Here is an 11015-nt window from a genome sequence, read left to right as displayed (position 1 = left end):
TATATATTTGAACTCAAAAGTACAGTTTTTAAATTTAATGTTGCTGAAACAACAAAGTAATAAAATACTAAATCTATCTGATTGAGGAATCACTCATCTTTGGAAAAGAGAGTTTATTACAGAGAAATGGCTCTTTCAAAATTAAAGCTATACTATAAGCTTCTTCTGGGCTATATTCTCAGCAGCACATTAAACATATCAGGTCCCCATAAGGAGAATCCTGTGCTAACGGCTGTCTGAATGACTCGGGTAAAGTTTGTAGCATGCTGCCTGTTGTTTTTGTCTGCTTCCACTTGTCTTTGCACAGGATGATGTCAGAGTAAATGTGCAGTCTTATTTGTTGTGTTCACACTAGTGCTGTCAGCGTTAATCTGAAATGACGTTAACGCCACAACACGGCAAATCTCCGTTAACGAGCTACCGCGGATCGCCCCGTGCGTGGGGCTGGACGGCCAACACGTTAACGAGCTAACTGCGCTAACGCACTAGCTCCCACCCATGTAATTGAGCATTGCGTGGCACATCCAACATACTGTTTTACTTTAGTCCATGACGCGCTTACCTTCAGGCTCACACGTCACATAAAAACCAAGATAGTTCCAAAGGCCAGATCTGAATGAGGGTGGGGGAGGTTCAATTTGCCATGTTGCAACGAGCTTAGCTTCTGTCTTGCTAGCTTGCGCTGCGCTCAGTGGATCTGCGCTCGACAGTGCAGCCTAGGCGGATTAGTCGAGCGCAGATCCACTGAGCGCTCAACACAGACAGCATCGTCAGAAGGAAAGTTGATAAAATAAATTAAACATTTTGTATTGTTCGATACATATGCGTGGTGTAGGGTGGCTGTAGCTCAGGTGGCAGAGCAGGTCAGCCACTAATTAGACCGTTCTGGACCATGAACACAGTCAAGGGAGGCGTCCGAGCAGAAAATGCAAGTGTGCACTAAAAGTGCCAAACTGTTGGGTTTCAGCGAAGGTTTGATTTTTGAGATGTTTCTTAAATGAAAGAAACAAGACTGGCTGAGCTCTGAGATTCAAACTTGCTGTTCATAAATAATACCAACGGCCTTAATACATGATTTGATGTTGCCTGAGAGCAGGCTGGTGTAATAACTGACCTGCTTAGAGATGTCTTCAGGCCCGAACTAATAAAAACCTCAGTTTTAGCACAACAGAAGTTTTTAATCTCAGTGGAGCATTCACTGAGGAGAGGTTGTTTGTCTTGACAGAAAAATACAGCTGTGTGTCATCAGCAAAGAAATTCTAGGAAGTGCCTTTGAAGGTGTTTAGCAGAATGCCCAGGAAAGAAAACTGCACCAAGGATTGAGCCCTGAGGAACCCCACGTGTGAGGGGGGCCAATGAGGACAAACAGGTAAGTATGATGAGAACCATTTGAACCAGAAATACCCCTCCCATGATTACTGGTGTCAGAGGCTGCAGATACGTCAAGCAGAATAATCACTTTTGTCTAAATGCACAAGAATAAATCACATTAAAATAAGTAAAGGCGCATATAAATGGGTACAGTAAAAGGACTAGATGTTACAATCCCTGGTAATGCATTGCTTCAAATGGAGAAAGTCTTGAGGGATGGTTGTTATGAGGAAAGGCAGTCCAGAAACTTTACCAGCAGCACACATCGTTGTGTGCCTCAGCTTCACAGGGTGTTTTGGTCTTTTACCAAGGCTAATCTGCCATTTTTTACCTTCCTTGGTTAGGTTTAGGGATTAGAGATCTGATCTAGATTATCATATTAAAATTTGGGACACATTGTCAGTAGTGGACCTTGGATTCATTGGGTGTTTTGGCCATTATCACTAGACACCCTCATCCAAGGAGGCCCTGCCAGGGCCCCGGAGTGTGTCACTGGTTTATGTTAACTTGTTATTTCGCTTCTACTTTCTTCTGTTTAGTTTTCTACAGTTTATTTTCTTCTATCAATTCACTGCAACTGAGAAGTAATACTTACCTCTTTAATATTTATGGAGCCTCACTTCTTCAAAGAGATAGAAAAGATGAAAGAGAGAAGTAAGACAAAAGAGACAAGACAGGAGAGAGCAGAGCTGGAAGGGCTCTTCTGTGCTATAAATGGGTACTACTCCTAACAAAGTAAGAAAGTGACGATCACAAAGTGCCTCAAAATAGAAATGTAAATATTCAAAAAAATATAAACACATATAACCAGAGCATTAAAAAAAAAGAGTTGACTAAAGACAGCAAATTTTCAGCATGTATCACAGAGATATATCATAAATCTATGCTCTCAGCAGTTTGTTGTTGAACTCCATCTCCCAGAATCCTGAGCAAAACGTAAGCAGGTGACGTATATGTGCTACGTGTCCAGGAAGTTCTGTAGTCAACATGGCGGCGCAGCAGGGAGATGTTGATGAGCTGTTCGATGTGAAAAATGCGTATTACATCGGCAGCTATCAGCAGTGCATCAACGAGGCGCAGAAAGTGAAGGTAGGTGACAAACAGTTAGCACCTGAATGCGTTTAAACGAAGCTGTCCCGCGGCTCTGTGAGCCAGCGGCCCGTTTGCGAGCAGCAGTGCTAAAGCTGTTAGCTCAAACTTCTCTCGGTGCTGAAATGCTGCCTGTGTTTTGTCTTTGAAGCCGTCGTCACCAGAAAAGGAGATCGAGAGGGACATGTTTTTGTATAGAGCGTACATTGCTCAGGTGAGTGTCTCCATCAGAGCTCTGTCACTGCGCACCCACCGCTGTCACGGAGTGTCGATGAGACCCGTCCTCTTACTTTCTGTGTTATTGCAGAGGAAGTATGCTGTTGTCCTGGATGACATCAAGGCCAACTCTCCCCCCGAGCTGCAGGCTGTGAAGATGTTTGCAGAGTATTTGTCGAGTGAGAGCAAAAGGTACCATTTTTACCTCTCTTGATTCTGTTCATCTGGACGTAGCGTTTTGTGGGAGAAACGTTTGGTCACTCATCTTATAAACCTCCCAGCCCGTTGTTCCTTCAGTGGGCTGGTTTCAGTCATTATGCAAATTTACTCTTTATAAGATGGGGAAACCTGCAGTCAGCTGAGACTGAAGAAGTCACCTGGATGAGTGACCAAACGTTTCTCCCACAAAACGCTACGTCCAGATGAACAGAATCAACTTTTGGAGATTTACTTTCCTGGATGATTGAGATGCATCGAGACGTACCATTTGTACATCCACTTACACTAGTCCGCCATGGGAGGGACATAGGACTTGGCGATAGAGTAGATGGTGAATGGCCTGTATTTGTATAGCGCTTTACTCAGTCCCTAAAGACCCCAAAGCTTTACACTACATCCAGTCATCCACACATTCACACACTGGTGATGGCAGCTACATTGTAGCCACAGCCACCCTGGGGCGCACTGACAGAGGCGAGGCTGCCGGACACTGGCGCCACCGGGCCCTCTGACCACCACCAGTAGGCAACGGGTGAAGTGTCTTGCCCAAGGACACAACGACCGAGACTGTCCGAGCCGGGGCTCAAACTGGCAACCTTCCGATTACAAGACGAACTCCCAACTCTTGAGCCACGATCGCCCCCGGATATGGATAAAACGTATCATTTTTCTGTAGTTAATACTAGTTGTCACTGTGGCCTTCCAGTCTGTATCAGTAGTAGGCTAAAGTTCACACAAGCAGTTCGATATGTGCTGGTCTTTGTGGCTCTGTGGAAAGCAGATTTAAGGTTGCCAAGAGAGGAACTGCGATGCTGTGTGAGGGTGTCAAGAGTTTATTTGAGGGTGGTGTATGACGACAGCCAGACTGTTGTGAGGGGTGTGGGAGGAGTGAGAGGTGGTTTCAAGGTGGAGGTGGGATTACATCAGGCTCTGGCTCTGAGCGCCTTTTTGTTTGTGCTGGTGATGGACAGGCTGTCGGATGAGGTAAGGCAGGAGTCTCTGTGGACTCTGAGGATTGCAGACAACATTCTGAACTGTAGTGGGAGGAGAAAATGGGTGGAGGAGAGGTGGAGGTGTGTGTGTATATGTGCTAGAGAAAAGAGGAATGAATGTCAACAGAAAAAAGATGCATGTCTGTGTAAGAGTGAAAATACAAGGAGGAGAGGTAGTAAAGGTCATTACCTGGGACGATCATCCAAGGCAGTGGACAGAGTGGGTAGATATGAGTGTTAGGAGCAATTTGTGACAGAAGGATGGCAGCAAGCTTGAAAGGGAAGGTTTATATGATGGCAGTGACATGCTCTGATGTGTGATGTCGAAATGATGGAGCTGGAGGCAGAATGAAGATGCGCAGATCTCTCTCTGTGAAAATGAGTATATCAGACGGCTCAGGCTTCTGACTTTGAAGACAAAGTTAAAGAGGCGAAGCAGAAATGGTCTGCGTGTGCAGAGAAGAGGAGGGGAGTGGATATACTGGACAAAGGATGTTGTAATATGGTAGGAGGAAGACCTCTGAGAAAAGCTGTGCAGAGGGTTGGTGTGATGGGCAGTTAATTGACTGTGTCATCCCCCGAGGGAGCAGCTGAAAGAAGAAGAAGAAGAATTAGATGAAGCGCCTTGAGGCGACTTTTGTTGTGATTTGGTGCTATATAAATAAAATTGAATTGAATAGATGTGCGATGACTTTTAAAATGCAGAGATTTGGGTTCAGCAGCGACTTCTTGAGTGTTTGAGGGTCCCGGGTTTTCATTCGTTCTTGATACAGGCCTGATCAACACCAACAGGTCTTATATCTGTTGGCACTCCAAACTCCAGGTGTTCAATAATGTCCTGTGTGTCCTAAAGAAGAGAAATAAGTGTTGTTAATAATGCACACAAGATACAATAAATAATTCAGTTCCTCTGTGGTTAACAGATTGTATAAAAATATATATTGATGGTGGGACTTTTGTTTATTTCACTCTCATATAGTCATAGTTACAGACTGTTTCCTGTTCTCAGTGGAAACTGTGTTTTGTGATGTTACGTTTGCTTAGTTTTTATTCATGTTTTACTGCTTAACAAGCCTGACAGAATTCAGGAAGGTGTCCATGTACAAATTTGAATGAAGAAGACAGAAGATGGAAACAGCTTACTCTTCAGATGGTAGTTGTTTTTTCTTCACAGCTTTTAATTAGGCTTTGTTTTTGTTCAGGGACGTAATCATTGCCGATTTGGACAAAAAGATGGCAAAGAGTGTGGATGCTGCCAACACCACCTTCCTACTCATGGCTGCCTCCATCTATCACCACGAGATGAATACTGATGCTGCCCTCAGGGCTCTGCACCAAGGAGAAAGCCTCGAGTGGTAAGAAGGGAGTGAAATTTTTAGCTTAACAAGGTTTGATTTATGATCCGCTCCAAACATTTCCCCCCATATTTGACTAGTAATCACCACAAAAACAAGAACAGTTTAAATTTTAACGTTCATTTTTATTCATAACCAATATTTGATGGAGATGCTCAGTCATCTGCATGATTACTGGACTCACTGTGCTGCTTCGACAAATGCGCACAAGTGCCTACACAGCTAATATGTGGGAGTGTGAGATGAACTACATTTACATATACATCAATCATGTATTTTGTTTGACGTTTTTCTAAATATCACAGATGATTTCTGGGTTGTTTACAGTCTGAACTCTGTAACTCTGAGCTCTCGTAATTTGTTTTTGGGACGTGAAATGTGTCCTGTGTCATCTGTACTCAGTGGGATCTTCACTCCCTGCTGTTTAAAGAGCTCTGCATGAAACTGACCAAGCCCTACCCTTGTTGTTCTGTTTTTGTCATCAGTATGGCCATGACCATTCAGGTGCTTCTGAGCTTGGATCGTGTTGACCTGGCGAGGTATGACATTATCTGGTGTTTTCATCCAAGAGAAAAATGAACATGACAGTAGAGAATTTCCACTAGAATTGGTTGATCAGCTTCTGGAAGCGCACATCTACAGTTCTGCACAAAAGTCTTCAACCAGCTTTCAGGCGTTCTTATGATTTATTTTGATGCGGTGTCAAACAATAGTTCTCCAGGTTCTTCTCTGGATATTGGCTCATTTTTAACCCTTTATGGCCGGTCGGAGTGGGCACGCTCCGTTTTGCGTAACTATTTTAAAAGCCTGGTAGAACTGGAAGCACATAAGCGAGCGCAGTCGTTTTTTGTGCACATGATACCAGAAGAGTTGTACTTACATCTTATGCATTCAGCTTGTCCAAGGTCACAGTTTCCTTCCACACATGGCTTTGCAAAAATTGCTTTAAAAGCATTTGCAGCAACAAAACCAAAATATTCCAGAAACACGCTTTGCCGATCTGATCAGCTGTTCATGACACTTCCTACGTTGGAATAGACGTCAGTGCGATTTATCTGATGTCCGCCATCACCTGCCCGAAGCCGGAGTGACGTCATTTTTCTATAGCGCATTTACAAAGATATGCTGGTGTTATTAAAATTCATGTTTACACTGCTGGAAACAGTTTATTTTGATGCACACGCCGTTTTTTGTTTGTTTTTCCAAATTTGCATTATAATATTTTCGTTTTCCCTGCAGTATATAAAACGTATAGAGAGAAGTATATAAAAATGAGTGTCTTCATAAAACTATGAAGACACTCAAAATAAATTTCCTGTGGTTGGAAACTATTTTGTGCAACTTTTTTGCATTTACAGTTTTGAGGGATAAACCTCTGAAATTTCTCTGACTGCAAATATGTGTAAAAAACCAAAAATGATTTTCTTTTTTGTAGTTTATTGCACTTTTTTGCTATTTATGTAGTTACTATGGACTTAAAGCATACATATTATTAAAATTTGGGATATAACCGCTGTATTGATGTATAGCAACTTGAAATGCTCCCAAAAATGGCGCTACAGCATGTAAAAATATAAAGATAGCTCAGGTTGACTTGGTTCTATGGTAGGTCCTAAAGGGTTAATCCAGCTCTTGTACCCGACCATTGTCAAAGGAGTTTAGCCTAAAAAAGGAGGACACAGTGCTGTATCTACACATAATGAACAACTTGTCAAACAAGCGTCTTACACAGACTGGGGGATTTTCAAAGAGCGTTTAGCCAAAAACACGGCGTCTCTCTGCAGGGTGTGCAGCGTATCCCAAACACAGCCGGTGTGATGAAATCCTCCAGAGTGTGGGATCGTCTTGACAGAGAACAAAAAAAAAAAAAGGAGGCCAGCATCCAAAGACGAGCTTTGAATATCCTTCAAGAAGCCTGGAGAACTATTCGTGAAGTCTGCTTACAGAAATTACAAGATTATGGCAGCAGACACACACCCAGTCTCAGGGGTCACATGCCAGCCTACTCCTAGTGCCGGATAAAAATGGGAGGGTGGCGTCAGGAAAGGGCATCGTGTGTAAAATCAGCACACGCGTACATCTGCTGTGGTGACCTCTTGGGAAATAAGAGAGCAGCTACTTTCTATCGTATGTTTGCATGTTTCAATAATAATAGCATAATACAGAGAAATGAGGGGGAGCGCAAGACTTTTGCACAGCACTCTATCAAACAGTTAAACTCAGCAGACCTGCTGTGTGTGTTACTAATTCTGTGAATTAGAAAAGCTTGCATTAACAAAAACAGACTGTAAATTGGGGCAGTCATCCTCTCATCACATTTTCTTTTTTCATAGGAAAGAACTGAAGAAGATGCAGGAGCAGGATGAAGACGCCACCCTAACCCAGCTAGCAACAGCCTGGGTTAACATTGCTGTGGTGAGGGGACAAACCTTCATTAATGTCCCTCTGTGCTAACCCTCAGTGCATAATACAGGAGTTGGTGTAGCTGCATTGAAACGAACTAAAGCAGCAGGAAATATTGGTGCAGTGTAAAGCTAACCTAGCCAGAGTGTGTCAGGTGGTGAATGGACTGTTCTGCTTATTAAACAGCTCATATCTTCAGGAGCTCTGCACCCCCGTCCTCATTAGAAAAACAATACGATGCATATAAAGCAGCTGCGACTGACTTTTCAGAATCATCACTGACTCACAGTCTGTTTGTAATTCCAGGGTGGAGAGAAGCTGCAGGATGCCTACTACATTTTCCAAGAGATGTCTGACAAGTACTCTTCTACACTGTTGCTCCTCAATGGCCAGGCGGCCTGCTACATGGCTCAGAACAAGTGGGAGGAGGCTGAAGGAGTGCTGCAGGAGGCGCTTGATAAGGTTGGAGGACCACAGGAGTTAGCTTTTTTGGTTTTTGTGTGTCTGTCTAGTCTCTGCATTTATGCACAATTCACTTAATGCTTTACTAACTTGTTTCTAAGGCAGCTTTTAGATCCATGGTCTTAGAGCTGAGAGTAGTGCCACTTTTTACGTAATGAATAAACTCATGTTAAGGAACATCTTCCTCCTAGTCGTGATCTCAGCCAATATGTGTGATAGTCAGTCAGATGCTTGTGTTACATGTACAGCCTGCACAGAAGCTTATTTTTGAACCCCATATTAATTTGTTTTCTGCACTGCTCTGGGAATGAAGAACTCCTAAAGCATAATTTATGGTCGTACAACTTAGTTGGTACGCTGCCAGACGGGCCGTCCTCGGACCTGAGCGGACTGCAAACGCGCCGCTTCTGCCGCACCATCAATTCTGCTTAACACAAGTTTAGTTAGAAAACCTGGGAATTTCTTCACACTGACTCCACGTCCGTGCATCCTGACCACCAGTGAGTGGTTCAACACAGATAAAAATGACAGTTGTTGCTGATCCTCTTGTTTGTGACAGCAGCTGTTACATTTTGCGTCACGCTCAGTGGACGTGATTGGTCGTGTGTTTGGGTGGGAGGCGGGGTTCGTTTTAGTGTGAACCATATTATAACTGCTGAATCCAGACGACCTGAAGAATAAAGCATCTTAGTATATAACTGAAGAAGTAAATGATCTGAATGTGACAGCAGGGGGCAGCACATGCACACTTCCTGCACTTGATCTCTAACAGGATTTGGTTGGACTGTAGTTTTTATTCTTCCAGTCAACAAATGTTATTTATCCGTGTTCATTATTTAAACTATTGAATATAACCTGTTGTAAATAAAAACTACAGGTCACTTTATAAATCAAAGTCATCTGCATTTTGAATCCATCTGTGAGTGCAGATCGCTTTGATGCCAGTGGTTATTATAGTTTTTTCTAATTAGTTTTTATTTGATTTTGCCTTTTTGATTCAGTTTGGTTTCCTGGGTGTATTTTCTCACTTGAGTTAACATCTTTGTTTTAAAATGTTAAGCTTTAGCTTAGCTTGTATTAGTTTCGGGGTTAATTTGAGTCCAGATTCTCAATAAACACATCAGGTAAACTGTTAGGAAATATTAACCAAACTAACAGATACTAACGATTTGCCTGGAATAACCTTGGTTGGTGATGCCTGCTGTGAGTCTGGTCTTATCATGTTTGCAGGTATTGATTTTAGAGAGCATTGGTTCATGTTGCTGTAAGCACACATGTTTTTGCTGTGATTCATTTAAAGCAGTGTGACATTAAACTGGATCACTGCGACCTGCAGCAGGTCAATCTGAGTCTTTCAGTAAGAAACTTTAAACATGCTGACAGTAAAGCGTCTTCCTCTCTCTTATCCCTATCAGGACAGCAGCCACCCTGAGACACTGATCAACCTCATCGTGCTGACCCAGCACTTGGGCAAAGCTCCCGAGGTGAGACTTTGAACCCAAAGCCGTCTGTGATTTAACCATTGGTTTTATCAATATCCTATAGATTAAGTCACCATCTTTCAAAGAGGTTTGAAGCAGCTTTGCCCCCTCACCCTTCATGCCTACATCGAGGATTAAAAATAAGATGCACTTCTTGTTTTGTTTTGAACCAGACAAATCCTTTCTGCCATAGAGGAGTTGCACAATCTGAAGATCAGAGTTCATGAGATAACGCTCACTTATCTTCCTTACATTATAAGGACTTCAGAGCACACAGATAGCAGCACATTGCTGACATGAAGCTACAAGTCATCATTAGATTGTTTCCACCTGCAGTAACTGCTGATTAGCACATCTCACTCAAGGTTTCCTGGAGTTGTGAGGAAATTTATTTGCAAACGATACGAAACACAGGGTCTTAATATCTGGTATTATAGAAAGGAGTACACAGGTGGAGCATTTAGAGGTTTTATGGCATTACTCTGATATCCTTTACCAGTGTAACATGTTACAGTTTGTTTGCAGACATTTTGGAAAAGTTGTTTCTCTGTTGGTAACCCTGTGTCACCTTTCGTCTGTAAACCTGCTTTTTGTGGACTTTTAAACTTTGTTTTTGGCCAACGTTACCTGTTTTTGGTACTGTGTGTCTGATGAGTTTATGATGTCCCCAGGTAACCAGTCGATACCTCTCCCAGCTGAAAGATGCACACAGAGCCCACCCGTTCCTCAAAGACTATTTAGCTAAGGTAACATTCTTGTCGTTAAACATTCTGACAAACATAACGGTTTAATGGATGTTATGAAAGTTTTAGTGCCAGGTGTCCTTTGGAGCGAAGCCACTGTGGGTCTTTAGCCCTTGTCCCACACTGGTGTCATTACATAAGAGTGCAGATGTACATAAACATGCTTAAAGTGGGTTACAGTGCTCCTGTGGTGCTGAACTGTTCCCTCTGCTCTTTGTTCTCTTGCAGGAGAACGAGTTTGACAGACTAGCCATGCAGTACGCTCCCACAGCTACAGCGTAGAGCATCTGCTCGTACCGAGGAGGCGCTCTAACAATGGATGGACTTCACTTTAGCACCACAGACCCAGCTTCTCCCTTTCATTTAAACGTGTACTGTGCTTTGGTATTTTTTGTTCTGAAACTTTGGCTGTAATATTTAAACCACACTAGATGTCACAACTCCCCGTGGGGACAGCCCAACACGTCTTTCTTTTGCTATCCACTCTTGAAAATTGCATTTGTTTTACAACACATCTGTGTAATGCGAGCATTCCTTTGAAATGATAATAAACGTGTGACCCGGCTGTGTGATGATGTGTGGATTTGTGTGCCTGAATGTATTAGAGACCGGAAATTCAGACATGAACGCGCTTTCTGAATTATCTGTGATGCAAATCGTGCACATGACGCTTTTTTCTTTCAA

The 11015-nt window shown here is 42.9% G+C and overlaps 1 protein-coding gene across 1 annotated transcript; it reads left to right on the top strand.

Annotated features, from left to right (window-relative positions):
• Positions 1-2305: 2305 nt before the first annotated feature.
• Positions 2306-10896, top strand: cope (COPI coat complex subunit epsilon). Its single transcript, XM_005930930.3, has 10 exons — positions 2306-2460; positions 2612-2674; positions 2768-2868; positions 5090-5242; positions 5728-5781; positions 7576-7657; positions 7952-8107; positions 9523-9591; positions 10260-10334; positions 10560-10896. Exons 1-10 carry the CDS (start codon positions 2359-2361, stop codon positions 10611-10613), a joined length of 909 nt encoding a protein of 302 aa, XP_005930992.1. The 5' UTR covers positions 2306-2358; the 3' UTR covers positions 10614-10896.
• Positions 10897-11015: the final 119 nt, after the last annotated feature.

This window comes from Haplochromis burtoni, unplaced genomic scaffold (assembly GCF_018398535.1).
Source record: "Haplochromis burtoni strain Fernald_Lab_line unplaced genomic scaffold, NCSU_Asbu1 Contig_133, whole genome shotgun sequence".
Taxonomy (NCBI): domain Eukaryota; kingdom Metazoa; phylum Chordata; class Actinopteri; order Cichliformes; family Cichlidae; genus Haplochromis; species Haplochromis burtoni.
This window is presented reverse-complemented; position numbering and strand designations above follow the sequence as displayed.